The sequence below is a fragment of the Phocoena sinus genome, chromosome 20 (genome assembly GCF_008692025.1).
Source record: "Phocoena sinus isolate mPhoSin1 chromosome 20, mPhoSin1.pri, whole genome shotgun sequence".
Classification (NCBI taxonomy): domain Eukaryota; kingdom Metazoa; phylum Chordata; class Mammalia; order Artiodactyla; family Phocoenidae; genus Phocoena; species Phocoena sinus.
In genome coordinates this window covers 48067369-48083595 of record NC_045782.1, presented here as the reverse complement: position 1 = coordinate 48083595, position 16227 = coordinate 48067369, and the positions used below count along the sequence as shown (strand labels likewise).

The 16227-nt window shown below is 53.8% G+C and overlaps 1 protein-coding gene across 10 annotated transcripts in view; it reads left to right on the top strand.

The window, feature by feature from the left end:
• The first annotated feature begins 5766 nt into the window (after positions 1–5766).
• The window catches only part of RNF213 (ring finger protein 213), a 110932-nt gene continuing 100471 nt past the window's right edge, over positions 5767–16227 (top strand). For 2 of the 10 annotated variants that reach the window (XM_032615144.1, XM_032615135.1), the window contains exons 1-2: positions 8241–8382; positions 15808–15968. In XM_032615144.1, coding sequence (XP_032471035.1) covers positions 8286–8382; positions 15808–15968 — 258 coding nt within the window. In that variant the 5' untranslated portion in view covers positions 8241–8285. The other 8 variants (XM_032615142.1, XM_032615139.1, XM_032615137.1 and 5 more) reach the window with 8 other exon arrangements.

The window sequence follows — 16227 nt, the reverse complement described above, 5'->3', positions numbered from 1 at the left end:
ATGGGCCAGAAGTAAGCTCTGAAGACCCCTTGTTACAGCAGCTGGTGGAGCCCTGACTACACAGATGATGTTGATGGTGGTGGTGATGTAGAACAGCACTGTCCAACAGACAATGCAATAACAGCAATACAATGCAAGCCCCAGTGTGAGCCACATGGGTCATTTTAACATTTCAAGTAGCTTTACTAAAAAAAGTAACAAGATCCAATAAAGATGTAAAAAAAAAGTAACAAGAAACAGGTGAAATTAACATATCTTTTAACTGATAACATCTAAAGTAAATATTTTCAACATGAAATTTATATAAAACTTACCAATGAAATATTTTACATTACTTTTCTCATACTAAGTCTTTGAAACCCAGTGGGAACTGTACACTCACAGCACATCTCAGCTTGGACCAGCCACACGTGGAGTGCTCGATGCCACCTGTGTCTCGTGGCTGCTGTTGTCAGATGATGTAGGTTTAGAATGTTCAAATCTAAAATGGTTAGGAAGCCTCATGTTGTTCAGAGCCTGGGCCTGTGTTTTTGTTTTTTTTTTAGATGTTGGGGGTAGGAGTTAATTAATTAATTTATTTTTGCTGTGTTGGGTCTTCATTTCTGTGCGAGGGCTTTCTCTAGATGTGGCAAGCGGAGGCCACTCTTCATCACGGTGCACGGACCTCTCACTATCGCAGCCTCTCTTGTTGCGGAGCACAGGCTCCAGACGCGCAGGCTCGGTAGTTGTGGCTCATGGGCCTAGTTGCTCCGCGGCATGTGGGATCTTCCCAGACCAGGGCTCGAACCTGTGTCCCCTGCGTTAGCAGGCAGATTCTCAACCACTGCGCCACCAGGGAAGCCCCTGGGCCTGTGTTTGTCTCCACTGGAACTCTGGAGATAATTGCAAGAAACTCTGAAAGTCACGGACAAGGAGGCAGCATGGTGCGCCGGGCTCAGAGAGAACTGAGTTTGAGTCCAGGTTGTTCTGATTTCATAACGCATGATGAGTAAATTGTCTACTCTCTCTGACCCTTATTTTCCACATCTTCCAAAGGGTCACTGCACAGATTAAATTGAAGAGAAGAGTGGAGGCCTGGGGTGTATGTGTAGCAGGCATTTAAGAAGTAGTTGCTGCTGTCATGAATTGAACCTCCTCAAATTCTATTTGTCCTACCCTCCCCTGTTCTCACCCTCTCTTCCACATGAACTGAATGTCTAATGCAGTTCAGGCAGCTCCCCCTCAAGGTGCGGCTTCAATAAAAATCATGTCTTTGGGGAAGTGGCCCTGGAGGAAGCCGCTTGATGCAGAACCCTGATAATGGAGACAGAGAGGTTGGATGGGAGGCGGAAGGGGAAGGATTTAGGACTCAGGCTGCAATGCCAGCATCACGTCCCACCCACGCTCCAGTAATCCATTTACTTGAAAATGAAAGAGGGCAGGAGATCTGGTGTGACTGCTCTGTCATGCCCGCTCTACAGCCTGAAGTCATCCTGGAGCAGTGCTCTCGGTGCCACCAGCTCCAAACGGCAGCAGCTGTGGGCTCTGCAGCCACGTCCCTGCAGACCCCACACCCAGTGGGCAGGGGAGCTGAGGGTGCTCTGTGAGCTAATGCGGGGGGGGAGTGGTGGGCTTTCCCATTAGTGCTGGAGTGGGGCAGTGACCTCCATCCTTCTTTAAGATAAAGTCTACTTGGGTATTCCCTGGCGGTCCAGTGGTTAGGACTCAGTGCTTTCACTGCTGTGGTCCAGGTTGAATCCCTGGTCAGGGAACTGGGATCCCGCAAGCTGTGTGGCAAAAAAAAAAAAAAAAAAAAAAAAAAAAAGATAAAGCCTACCTGGAGCAGGTCTAACCTGGGCTAACCGGGGAGTGAATTAGCAAACCCTTTGCTGCCTGAAGTGTGATTATTTGTATAAAATCTGTTTTGGGTAGATCTATCTACCCTTTGTAAATTTAGCTGCTGATGCTGGCAAAAAGCCTGTTTCTCCGCTCCCCACTTTTAAAATAATTTTAATCCCCTGGGAGGACCCAAGTTCATCCAAATCATACGAATCTTTGTGCAGTGCCGACAGCTGAATCTTTCAGAGGACTTCTGGCAAAGCCCATGGAGCTGGTGCCTGTAGGGGGTTGAACTGTGTTCCCTAAAAGAGTTACATTCTTGATCCTAGGCACCTGTGACTGTGACCTCATTTGGAAATAGGGTCTTTGCAGATGTAATTAGCTAAGTTCAAATGATATCATAATAGACTTGGGTGGTGTCCTTATAAGAAGAGCAGACAGAGACACACATACAGGGAGGTGCTGTTGTGGGAGCCATGAAGTTAATCCCCTACGTTCTTCTTCTCACTTCTGCCCCTCCTGCCTCCCTAAACAAGAAAGGAAACAGCTCCTTAACGGCTGCTCTTCCTTCTGTCTGGACAGGCCTGCAGCCCAAGGTGGATGAATTCACTCGGTGCTGACAGAGGACTGAATTTTTGGCCCCCAGTGTTTTAACTTGGGGGCCATCTGACTCGGGAACAGCTACTCCACAGGGTCCAAAGAGCATGATCTTCAGTCAAGAATACCCAGGCCCAGAAACCTGACTCCTACCAGCCAAACTTTGCCCCGACCACATAGAACCCAAAGCCCCGTTAGTGAGACACTTAACTGCTGAGTCTCACTCCTGTCTTTCCGTGGGGAAAACAGCTGAAATGAAGATCTGGAGGCAGGCTGGGAAGTAGATATGAACGAAGCCCAGAACTACAAGCTCCTCTTGTTCTGCACGGCTCTGGAGTTAATGTGAGCATTCTATTCAGCTTGCCTAGTCACACAGGCCCTGCTTTGAGACGGCTGGATGCTCTCGTCCGGAGCAGAACCACGTCCCTGCCCTAGCAACCCACACAAGGCCCTTCGTTCCAGCCTCTCACCACACTTATCCTCCCAGCAAAGTGTGCCTCGGAGAGCGTCCTTTCTGCCGACGACCCCAGGATTATCAAGTTAGGCGGGCAAGGAGCAAGACTGTCCAAAACGTGTGTTTGGGGCCCAAATGAATCCATTCTACAAATGCATGAGATTGAGGAAATTTCAAGTGCTCCAATATCCAAGGGACCAGGAAGATATTCTATGCTGGGTTTGGCTGGACGGGCAGTGGGGCTAAGTCCAGGGGCTCCCCTGCTGTGTCATGCGGCTGACCTGGGGAATAATGACCAGGCAGGCTTTTCCCAAGCAGATCTTCTACGTGGAGGAGCCCGGGCCCTTTGTGAACAACGGGCCAGGAAGAGAGGATGTCCAGATTCAAGCCCACAGTGTCCACAGCACCATCTTTTTAGGGACAAAGCTGGAGGTGATGCCATCTGAAACCTTTTGTCAAGTCCTCTGGCTTCCTCGTCCCCTCCTTCCTTCATCCCACCACCCCACCATCCTCCTCCACCCTCCTCTCTGCGCCTGGCTCAGCCCTGCAAAGTAAACTGCATCTACCACTGTCTTTGTATTTTCTAATTACGTTAGATCATATATTACATTTATATACTATTTAATGTTATACTATTTTTTTATTTTTAAAAATTGTGTGCATGTTTCAATGCATACATTTATTGCATTGATATAGACTAGGGAATGTGAGGGGATTTCTCTGTGAGTATTCAGGATGGGCTCCTAATACTGGCTTTTCCATCTTTTCTTGGTCTTTATTGGATGTGGTATGTGTGTTTTGACTTGGTTCTTTGGGTTGTTAACCATCTTTCTGGTTTAGGTGACATGTTGACAGGGTCACTTACAAATAGGTCCTCAGCACCTGGAAGTGGACAGTGTCCAGAACCTCTGTCTACTTTGGAACACCTGTCAAAACAGGATGACCACACTGACCATGCCACATACTGACTTCTCAAAGTAGGAAGCTGAGGCCTCCTGCTATAAGCAGCTTCCTCCTCTGGAGGTGTGAGTGTGCTGGTGTCACTCCAAACTCCACTCCTGGGAGTGCATGCTACAGCCATGGCTCTGGGCAGCCAGGTTATACTGGACTGTACAGGCTGAAGGAAGACTTGGAAGAGGAGGTGACCTGATAATCCTGCTGGATTGTTCCACGTTTATCTTGAACCACAAACTAAATTGAAGGCAGGACAGCGGATCCCCCCCACACCCCACCATCTCTCTAAGGCTGGATTTTAAAAATCCCTTTACTGTTTCATGATTCCTCTAAGGAGTGGACAAGGACACGGAGAAGAGGCTGGAGGGAAGATCCCCTGGTGGCATTAAAATGGCCTAAAGTCACCTCCCTTTGCAGGGCTCAGTCTCTCACTGGAAGAATTCTAATTCCTTAAGGCTGTGTTGGGTTTTCTTTGTTATTTTTTTTGGCCACTCTGCGCGGCATGTAGGATCTTAGTTTCCCATCCAGGGATTGAACCCGTGTCCCCTGCAGTGGAAGCATGGGGTCCTAACCACTGGACCACCAGGGAAGTCCCTGTGTTGGGTTTTAAAATGAAAGATATTGCACCTGGCAGGTAAATGTGTTTTCTCAGGCCGTGTGATGACCCCACCCAGCGCGGTATTCTGACAGTGGTACGTACTCTGTTGGTCTTTAGCGACTTCCTGTCACCTTGGGGCTGGCCCAGAATTCTGATAGGCACACCAGCAGGGTCCACAGGTCCCCACTCTGCCGGGCCCAGCCAAGCTCTGCTGGCATCCCCCCAAACCCTAAGCACTGCCTGAGCGCAAAGATGCTGGGGTTGAATGGCTGGGAGAAGCCAGCCCTGCAAGGGGCAGGCACTGCAGGAGGGGAACCCCAAGAAAGAAGGACAGAGCTTGCTGTTCCCAGCCCAGAGCAAGGACAGTGTGACTGGAGGGTGTGGGAAAAGAGGAAATGGTTGGAGAGGTGGGTGGGAGCCCTGGGCCCTTTTTTTTTTTTTTTTGCGGTTTGCGGGCCTCTTACCGCTGCGGCCTCTCCCGCCGCGGAGCACAGGCTCCAGACGCGCAGGCCCAGCGGCCACGGCTCACGGGCCCAGACGCTCCGCGGCACGCGGGATCCTCCCGGACCAGGGCACGAACCCGTGTCCCCTGCATCAGCAGGCGGACTCCCAACCACTGCGCCACCAGGGAAGCCCCCTGGGCCCTTTTAATGTAACAATGATGCTCATCCTGGCATTTGTAGCACCTCATGGGCCTGAGCTAGGCTCCTCACAAATGCTCTCAGGCAGGTGCTGGTTGGGAGCGGAGAGGGCAGTGAGGAGTAAATAAGCTGATGTACATCAAGCACTTTTTGCCCGGGGCCTGGAACACCAGCTTTCACTGTAATAGTAGTTCTCCAACAGCCCTAGGGCCGGATTACGAGCCTGACAGATGAGAAAACTGAGGTGCAGAGGCAGGCCGGGGCGGTGGCCTCTAGGTTATCAGTGACCAACACAAGGCTGAGCGTGGGCCGCTGTGGTCACTTAATCCACACAAAACCCCGATGCGATGCGGCAGGTGACCTCCACCTTGCATCTGAGTGGCTTGAAGCTCGGCTGAGTGACCAGCCTCGTGTCCTCGGGTCCCCTCCCAGGCTGGCCGCTGGCTCGCAAGGTCCTGGACATTGTCCAAGGGGCTGGGGCTGGACTGGGGATGCGCGCGCCCGGGCTCGGCCCGCGGCGTGGGGGCGGCTGGGGTAGACCCACGTGCGAACCCCAGCCTCTGTCCGGCCGGAACCAAGGCCCCTCCGCCTCCCGCCCCTGGCGCGCAGCGGCAGGAGGCGCCTCCTCTGCGGCGGACGACCTGGCCTGGCGCCGGGTCCACTGGGGGGCGCCACTCGACGGCCACACCCGAGCGAACCCCGCTGCGCCGGCCGAAGCGGGCGGAGGGGCGGGACCCAGGACGCGAGAAACGAAACCGCGCGGACTGGCGGCGGCGTGGGCGCGGGAGCGGCGCAGGTGCGAGGTGGCGGGCGGGGCGGGGATTCGCAGTCGCGAGGCCCGGGCGCAGCGACACCGGACGCGGGTCTTGGCGGGCGGAGTGCGGATTTACAGGGAGGGATGCCGGGTCCCGTGAGTGCGGGGCGCAAGTTCCCGTGGGTACGGGCTGTCTCACGGGTCGGAGTGCGGGTCCCCTGGGTGCGAGAGGGTCCCACGGATCAGGGTCCCCGCCGGTCTGGGCCACGGTCGCGGAGGCCCGGCCCGAGGCGTTGCCGAGGAGCGCCGCTTGCGTCCTGATGCGCCGCGTCCGGCCGCCGTCCGCGCCGGGCCGCCCCTTCCTGCGGCGCTGAGTTTCGGTTTCGCCGCAGGTTCCCTGTCCAGCCCCGCCGCGCGGCACCGTGCGTACCCTGTTCTCCGGCCGCGCGCAGCAGGTGGAGGCAGCGCGCTTTCCCCGGGCCCCAGCTACATTCCCGGGGGCCCAGCCTCGAGTGCGAAGGACCCCGTGCGAGGAAGCGCCGGTCGGGCTTTGAACCCGAGAGCGCTGCCCGGGGGCGGGGGCGCGGCGGCGCATAATAGCGGACCGGGACGGGCAGACCTGGGGACCTCTACCCGGGAACGGAATCCTTCGCTTTCATTAATTGCAACAACGGAAAAGTGATGTTGCGAAAAATGCCCGTATCTTTATTTCATGGTAACTTTTAGGAGAACGGAATCACTGCCTACATCACCGAGCCGCCCAGAGCGCAGGGTTCTCCCGACTTAGCAGGGGCTGCCTGTGGTCAGGGGCTAAAGGCCAGGTTGCCACCTCGCGGGTTTTGGCCTTGAGAGCCGCGACTGGGACGCGGCCCTGGGGGAAGCCGGGGAGGGCTGAGAATGGGGGAGTGTGAGGATGGTGGGGGCCACCACCTGGTTTTCTTTGGTGATGGTTGGCGGAATGTGTATGGAAAAAAGGGGAAGGGAAAAGTCCGGAAACTGATTGAATAGAGATCTGTTGGTGCCGGCCCTCGCGTTTGCCCTTAGGCCCCTGGTGCTGGCGAGAAACAACAGGACACTTGAGTGAGGAATTCTGATCCTTGCTGTGAGTTTTCTGGTCTGTGGGGAAGCAGAGCTTTGGGGAGAGGGAATACACCTTCGGACAGAGGCCTGGGCCCAGGGGAGTCATTGAGAGTATTTTAGTGAGAGAGTACCCAGACGACAGTGGTGGTTGCTTTAGGGTGGTTGATTTGGGGGAGGGGCGTATGGAGGGGAAAGGGGAGAGGGGAGAGGGGAGGTGGGAACCAGGGCCCCGAGGATAACTGCTCACACTGAGTGCTTTTGGTCAGGCCCTGCCCAGCCCTCGCCCCCACCCCCACCACCAAGAGCCCACCATCAGGGAGACCAAGCTGGTGGTGGCAGAGGGGCACCCATGCCGCAGATGAAGTGAAAATGAGAATGGGATGCACGGGCGGGTAGAAGGGCTGAGGCAGGGAGTCGCTGCTTGATGAGGGCCCTTTGGGTGCCCTCCCAGCTGGGGAAGGAGCTGACTTGACCACTGCTCCAGCAAAGTTCTTGGATCTGAAGCCAGCAGAAATGGGTGGCCAGTGGATCTTTGTTCCCCAAGAGCCAAGACGCCTGTCTCCACTCTCACCATGGATGCACTAAGTTGTCCCTGGAGGCTGGATGTTCTCGGCCTGAGTCCTGGCCTTGGCATGACCCTGACCTTGGTTTGCTGCCACTCCCACAGAAGGTGTTCTGAGGGCCAAATGGTCAATGAGAAGAGTGCAGGCTTAGCAGATGGCACTCCCCGTTATTAGAAATCTTGACCACTGGCCCCGTTATTAGGAATCCTGACTGCCAGCCTTATAGCCCTGGGCTGCCCTGTGCGGGCTGGTTCCTTTGGCAGGCTCTGACTCAGCCATTTGCTGCCAGCATTTCTGCAGTGAGCCACAGAGAGTCTGAGTCCCTTGCCTGGGGCACGCAGCAGGTATCCCCACCCCATGTCTTATCTCTGGGTTTTGCACAAGCTGTGTCTCTGCTTGCTCCGCCACTACCCCCAGTCTCCACTCACTTGGCTCAGCTGACCTGGCTCCCAGTCTCAGCTGGGTGGGGAAATTTTTAGACTCACTGAGTGATGGAGATTTCAGGAAGCTGGGAGGGGCAAGCCTGGTGGGGGCAGCAGAAAAGGAAGTGGGTGCTGGCGCCACTCAGGGCTCAGACAAGGAGGGAGTTGGAGGGGGAGGTTGGGATGAGGCAGGCTGGAGCGCCTCAGGGGCAGTGATCAGGCTGGTTTTCAGTTGAGCAAGGAGAACTTCTAGGCTGCTGCCAATTTCACTTTCCCAGAAAATGAAACTGAAGCAAGGCTGTGGTCATATGACAGGTGGTGGGGTATAAAACTGGCTGCCTCGGGACTCTTGCTTCCAGATCTGCAGAGGTGTGCCAGCCTCAGGAATTACCCTCCCTGGAGGTATGGAGTGTCCTTCCTGCCGGCATATCTCCAAAGAGGAAGCCCCGAAGTTCTGCAGCCAGTGTGGACAGAAGCTGCTTCCTGTCGCCCCTGTACCAGGTAAGGCCCTGATGCGGCTGGGAGCCCAGTGGAGCTGGTGGTAGTGGGGCAGTCAGCTAAGTCCCACCTCCCTCCCTAGAAATGGAGACCTTAGCCAGCAGACAACCCAGGCCAGCAGTGACGTCTTCTATGGCTAAAGAACTCTTTCTAGAAGAGGCACTATTCTTAGAAATACAGTTTTATCTGCCCCTTTGCTGGAGGCATCTGTCACTTTTTAAAGAATTTCAGTTTCATTTCTTGGAGAGAACTTGGGGTTTTCCTTCTCCCTTGGGAGTGGGAAGTGTTGGGCTGAGCTGAGGAGTCCTAGAGGATTTCAGAGGATGCTGCATAGTAGCGGTATCCTAGGCCAACTTGGTGGGGGAGGGGTCCCCACAGCTTGCATAGGCCCCTTCCTGGTGAGGGGCAGCCGGTAGGTGCATGAAGGTAGAACCGTGTGTCAGGTGGGCCTCACCTGTGGACTCTGGTCGGTCCTTGATTCTCTCGGTGTCCTTGGCCTTGGACTGTCTCCCTGCCCTTCCTAGTACATACTAGGCGTGCTCTGAGCGCAGGACTTTTGTACTGCCTTTTCGCTCTGCCTGGAACACACGTTTCCTCAGAGGGCAGCACATCTCCCCCATACCCTCCTTCCAGTCTTTGCTCAACTGTCTCCTTTCTTCTGGAGGCCCACTCTGACCACCCAGTTGAAAACTGTGCTCGCCCCTCCCCTTCACTCTGAATTGCACTTCCCCAGGCTCTTTGTCCTGATAGCACTTGGACCATACCAGGGTGGGGCTTCAGAGACATTTGCTCTCTTGTTCACTGCTTTATCCCAAGTCTCTTGTATGCTCCCTGGAGCACAATAGGTGCTCAATAAATAATTGCTGAATGAACCAAAGAAGGTGCACTTTGAGGCAGGGATGAGATGGACACCCCCAGTTCTTTGATTGATCCTGTTTCTGCTGTATTTGTACAAAGTGCTCATGTTACAGATGCTTTCTTTGGACTGTAAGAGGTATGGAGAGGTGGCCGCTTTTTGTTGTCAGTTTTTTATTGATTTTCTTTTGCTTCTAACCCTTTGGGAGGAGCTTGGTGGGCAGCTGAGTGTCCACTCTTATCATTGATTCCTGGTCCAGATAATGAATCATAGCATGGCTGAACTCTTGGTGTCCAGGCAGAATTTCCCACCTGCCAGGACTCCCCACCCTGGTCACTAGAACATCTGCCTGACTAGGGGGCCTTGGGAGGAGGGGTCTTTGGGACCTCAGAGACTAAAAACACAAATAAAACCAATCAGCTAACCTGTGATTTGCCCGATCCTGTGCTAAATATTGAGGGAGGAGCTATCATCAATCCCCATTTTAGAGATGTCAAGACTGAAGCACAGAGAGGCTAAGTAACTTGCCCAGAGTTACACAGCTAGCAACTGGCAGAGAAGGGATTTTTGAACTCAGGAGCCAGAACCAGTACCCTGGAAGGAAGCTGTGGTTGAGGTCTTACTGGCCTAGCATGGTCGGGGAGGAAGTTTTCCTCTACCCTTCTAGGTCCTTCTGGTTTGTCTAAGAATTAAATTGACATGAGACAGATTAATGGGAGAAAATCAGAACTTCATTTGAGTCTCATGTCCTGTGCCTGGCATCTCCTGAGACTGATCCCTTTGGGAAGGCCTCCAGGAAAGCTTGCTGTCCCCTGCCACCCTTTAATTTTGTGTGAGGGGCTTTCCCAGGGCTGCTGAGAGCAACTGATGTGTTTTCCAACAGAACAGGGGAAAAAGCCTTGTCTGAGAACCCTGGTCACCTTCTAGTGTCCTGCCTGTCCAGGCAGGTAGGGAGAGCAGGCAAGGCAGCTGTCCACCTCGGCCCAGTCAGAGGTCACTCCAGGGCCCCCAACCATTAGCAGGGCATGGTCACTACCAAGATGGACAGCCCACACCTCGATGCTTGGCGTCTCTGCCAGCTCCAGGGGCAAAGGCTTTGAGAGCTGTTGGGGGTTTGCTGTCTTCTGGGCTGCCTGCTTATCCTCTGCGAGCACAGTGAGTGCTGGACAGGGCCATTGTCCTTAGGGCTGGCTTGCTGGAGGCGGTCCCTTACCCGTCACTGGGGGTGGGGGTTAGGGACCAGGCCCTGGTCACTCAGAGTGGGTCACACAATAGGGCTGAGGACCCAGGTGTTGAATGGTGAGTCCTGCCTCCGACCCACACCCACTTCCTGCCTATGGACTTCTCTGCTTACTATTTACAGGAATGGAAACTGAAACCAAAATGTTGGGAGGCTTGGGTGAGCTGCAGGAGTTATTTCCACCTTTCAGCCACTTGTAGGTCTGCCAGGCCACCCAGCCTGTGAGCCCTGGGCATCCTGGACGCTGGGCTCCCTCTGGTGCTGCAGGTGGGGCCCGTTCCTCTGGAACTTGAGCAAGGTTGGGATCCATGGAGTCAGGAGAGGCTGCAGTGCAGGTGCCAGAGTCGCCAGGACACCTGGGTCTGGGCGGTGGGGGGGGGGGGGGGGGGGGGAGGCCACGCAGATAAAGGCGTGGAAGGGAAGTGTGTGGAGAGTTCCAGGCCACCCTGGGCATAGGTGGAGGGCGGCTGGCTTTGCCAGGGGTGATGTTGGTGCAGTCTGATGGTAGAGCAGGGGTGATGTTCATCTGGTCCGATGGTGGAGGGCTTCCAATGCCAGTAGGTTCAGCGGGGCAGGGGGTAGGGTGTGGTCAGGAGCCCTTCCCCCACCCCAAGTCACCCCTGTTCTGGTAGGTGCCCCAGGGAATCCAGGTGGGACTTCCTCCTTGAGTGCTAGAAGGTTATTTTTGCAGGGGCAGGGGAAGTTCTGGGAAATGCATTTTTTCTTTTATTTTCCGCATTTCCAAGTTTTTCTTGTCGATGGTTTTTTTTTTCAATTTTTAAATTTTATTTATTTATTTTTGGCTGTGTTGGGTCTTCATTGCTACGCGCGGGCTTTCTCTAGTTGCAGCCAATGGGGGCTACTCTTTGTTACGGTGCACGGGCTTCTCATTGCAGTGGCTGCTCTTGTTGCGGAGCACGGGCTCTAGGCACGCGGGCTTAGTAGCTGTGGCGCACGGGCTTAGTTGCTCCGTGGCATGTGGGATCTTCCCGGACCAGGGCTTGAACGTGTGTCCCCTGCATTGGCAGGTGGATTCTTAACCACTGCACCACCAGGGAAGCCCTGTCGCTGTTTTTATAATGGAAAAAAGTAAGATAAGCAGGCTGAGACCCCTTAGGAGTCCAGGAGGGACTGGGGGCCGCTGGGGGAGCTCTGGAGGCAGCTGCGGTGGGCGAGGGGTGGCCCCAGGGTTTGCATGTAGCTGTGGAGGCCTCACTGCTCAGGGAAAGAGCTGCCCGCCTGCCAGCGCTTGTGGGTCCACTGATGCGGCCACTTGATTTCTGTGGCTGCCTGCACTGGCCTTTGAGTTTGTGCTGCAGGGAAGGGTAACATTTCCCTCTTCCCTCCTAAATTCTTTGGCTGGTCTAACACTTAAATTCATAAGAGACAGATTAACATTTCATGTGTATGGGAGCCCATAAAAATAGGAGACCCAAAAGGCAGCCAGGTAATTGAAGCGTCTGTAACACCCTTACTTAAGGAGAGGGGTAGGATCTGGGGCTGCAAAGAGGAGGGCTTTTCACAGCAAGGCAGAGGAGAAGTTTGGAAAATAGAGGTTGCTCTATTATGCAGATAAGTTTTTTGGTAAATGGTAACTATAGTAATGGCTCTCTTCCTGGTATAGACCTAATTTAGGTATAGACCTAAATTTTTTTGTAAATTTAGGCCGTTGAGGGGGAGGCCAAGAGTTTTTCTTGAATCTGCTTAGTTTTAATTGTCTTTAGCACAAAATAATCCTCGTGCCAAAGTGACATATTTGGGGTGGGAAATTCTGCTCCCCTTCAATGCCCACCGCACCTGACCCAGGAGCTGCCTGGTGGTGAGAGGAGTGCATGGGCTGAGAGAGTTGCGTTTTTCTATGTGGTGGTTTTAATTTTTTTTAATTGTGATAAAAGATTTAAAACGATGATGGAAGGGATTTTCACAAACTGAAGTATGGGGAAGTCGTTTGGGCTTATACATGATTTAGCCTGAACTTTGTGTGAACTGGAACAGCCTGACTCATGGCCTGTCAAACATACCTCACACATGTGCTTTAACCATTAGCGACTCCACTTTGAAGATAAGGATAAATGCCTCCCTTGCTGTGGCGTCCACATCAGCACCCCCATCCCCATATTTAAGATTCACTTCCTAGACACCGGGGTCATACTGCCTTGCAGTGTACGTGCTAACCTACTTCATCTGAAACTTTGAAGGGATGTATCCCTGTCATGTTTGGTGTGTGTTCTTTGTTCTGACAAGATATAAAACTGCTGAAAACCATGCTTCGATGGAGCAGTTCCTCAGAACTACTGAGAGGCTGTCCTGGGCTATAGTCCTCAGTTTTGGTCAAATAAAACTCTCTTCTGTTTCTTATTATAGATTGATCATTTGCACGGACACACAGAATTTACCATTTTAACCACGTTTACGTGGACAGTTCAGTGGCATCAGGCACATTCACAATGTTGCACAGCCATCACCACCATCATCTCCAGAACTTCTTCCTCTTTTCAAACTGAAACTCTGTCCCTATTAGACACTAACTGCCCCTCCTCCTCCCCCAACCCTTGGCATCTGGCATCCTACTTTCTGTCTCTGTGACTTCTGCTGCTCTAGGGACCTCATATAAAAGCTTGAGGCATGCAGTACTTTCTTTAGCCTTCAGGACAAGGCAGCTGCAGCCTCTGTTTTCCAGCTGAGGGAGGGGTGGGGATTGCTGAGGGTGGCAGACCCAGAGCTGCTGTCGGGGCTCATTTGGGAGCCTAGGCATGGAGTCTGTGCAGCTGACTGATTGAGGTTGAACTAATTTTGTAGCAGTGATTTGGGGTTGCCTGTGAGGTCCCTGCCCTTCTCCCCTATTCATGTGGTAATCAGCCATTGACTGGATTTGGGAATCTGTCTGAAGGGGAGCTCAGACCCTCTTAGCCCTTTCTGGATACCTGTGTGTCTGTTACCTGCAGGCACACCTGTCTGCAGGGGCGCTGCAATAGGAGGTCATGCTGCCCAGCGTGCATGTACCTGGTGAGCCCATGCTTCATGGGGCAGGGACAGGAATTTGCTCTGATTCAGCCACAGTCCTGGGGGAAGGACCGTGGCCCTAGCGCTGTCCCCGGGGCCTATCCTGGCCTCTGAGCCTGGATTCAAGCCCTGCCTGCCCCCTTGCCAGCTGGGGGCCTGAGCAAGTCACAGTGTGGCGTGAGTACTTGACGGGTTAGCACACAGAGTATCAAGTAGGTGCTAGTTAAGTTTTGCTCCTACTGAGTCCAGCTAGTTTCTTTTTTATTTTGATGATTGTAGACCAAGTACCTGCTGGTGCAAATGACCTGCATGTTACAGGAGGATATAAAAAATGGTAAAGCCCCCTCAGCTTACCCCCAGCCCAGGCCCTTCACATCCCCCATTAACACACCATTAACTGTTTGGTGTGTCGCCTTCCAGATGTTTCCTCCGCGTGGAAACATGCACACACGCACATGCGTTTCTATAAGCTGGTGCACTCTGCTTCCCTCATGTGGCACCGCTCCGTGGCCTCTAGTTGAGACCGGTCTCAGCTCTGCCACACGGCAGCCAGCCCCGTCCTGGACTCCTGTTCTTTTGCCACAGGTGCACAGGGCTGGGCTGGATCCTTGCACGGGATCTGCCCTTGAGGCCAGTCTGTCTGGAGGACAAGCTCCAAGGAGTGGCCTGCTGGCCCCCAAGGGCCGGTGCATTTACAATGGAGACCTTCAAAACCTCCCCCACACAAGGCTTCTTCCGGCCCCTCTTGTCTGCAGGGTCTTCAAGGTTTCATTTCCAGCTATACCCTGTCTAGGTTTGGGCCAGTCAGATGGGTAGAAACGGGTACCTCTTGGGTTCCACTGTCACTTCCTTCATTGGTAGGGAAACTAAGGGTTAAGAGCTCACTTATAATTCTTTTTCTTTGAACTGCCTCTTTTCTTTTGGGAAGATCCTTTTCTTCCTTTTTTAGGTTATTCTTACTGATTTTCACAGTCACTGGGGCTGTTTATATTGGAGGCAACTGGAAACCCAGCTCCCTGCTTCCTCGGCAGGAGGAGTACACTGGGCCACACACGCTGTGTCCAGACCGAGGGGGTCAGGTCTACGCACAGCTCTGCATCTTTCTCAGGTCCCGACAGCCCTGCTTTGTCCTTATGCTGCTGCCCTCATGGAGGCAGACTGGTCGTTTTCAAGCATAGGGTCTGTTTGTCTGACTGGGAAGAAGGAGTTGATGAGTTCGAAACCCCAGTAACCAGCCCTGGACCCCTGCTATACTTCTGCCAATCACTGGGGCCACGGAAATGCCAGGTTCTGATTGAATCAGGCTAATGGGGGGCCACCTCCCCACAGTGGAGGCTGGGGGAAGAGAGAGGAGGTCAGGATGCCCACAGTTTATCATCAAAGGACAGTGGCCCCGGGCTGTCGTGTGTTAAAAATACTCTCCCAGCTTTATTTAGTTCTTTGGCCTTAAGGTTCAAAGTGTGTTTGTAGTTATTTAATGTATTTGTTAGAAATTCTGATTCCTGTTAATTGAAATCATCCAGCGAAGCCTCCTGAGGGGCTTTATGTTCCAGGCGCTGGAGACTCCAAGAACGAGGCCACTGGTCCCTGCCTTCCAGAACTTACAGAGGAGGGCGGTGATACGACTGGGCACCGGGAGAGGGGAGTGGAAGGCGCTTTTGGAAGTTCACCCTCCTCCCCGCGTGGGCCTGGGGCCTTGGGGATCAGTCTAAGGGAGGCTTCCTGGCAGAAAACCATCTGGAGTGTGTGTGTCTCTGGGGGGGCCGTCGAGACCCAGGTTTGAAAATAGGTCCCCTGAAGGATTCAGTGTGTGTGTGGGGTCACTGTATCAGGCTCTTGGTGCTGTGGGTGTCAGCTCTAAATGGGTGTGAATTTGGAGACAGACCAACCCCCAGGACACACGGATGGATGAGTACAGGGAGGTGTTGGGAGACCCCTGGGCCCTGCTGGGAGACGGGCTGGGAAGGGGGAGCCTGCCCCTGGGGAGAGAGGGGGGCTGCTTTTGAGAGGGAGGGCTGGGCGGCAGTCCCGGTTTGGAGCTCTGTAGAGTTTGAGGTGTCGCTGAGACATCAGGGTCTGGGGCTGTGCTGATGCAGACACAAGGAGGCGCTGGACTGTGCTCTCTTGCTGGGCTGGAGCCAGGGTCCTGGGTCCCTCTTGCCCACCAGACAGCAGAAATTGTACCAGGCTTGCCTCACCACACGCAGGGCGGGATCTCGAGTGGGGAGAGGGCTAATCTTGGACAACGCTCGTGGGAGGAGTCCAAGTTTTCCTTCGTGACGTTCACTTGTTTTTCCGAGATGTGACCCCTGTGCGTCTGCCTTTGTAGATTCTGAGAACAGCCTCGAGGCGACATCGGCCCCGGAGGGAGAAATGGAGTGTGGACAAGAGCTGAGGGCGGACAGCAGCCCTTTCTTTTCGCTGGGCTCAGGTGATTTGCAAGAAAACCTAGATGAGCCCTGTTCGGACGTCTCCTGGCAAATGCAGAGAGTGAGTGCCTGGCCCCTGGGGAAGTGGGTCTGGGAGGAATGGTTCTGCCCGTCCACCTGCTCTGCAAGGATGCTGTTTCTTGCTGTGGTTTCATCAGTGGCTGAACAAGGTCCCGCATGTCCCCACAGCATCTTCTCTGGGAAAACGTTATTACTCTGTGATGTGCAGCCCGTTGGCCCCTGCATGCTGGGCTGTGCCAGAGCCGCCCCTTCTGTGCCTGATTCATCGCAGGGTCTCTGGTTTCCCATCCCCCTTCCTT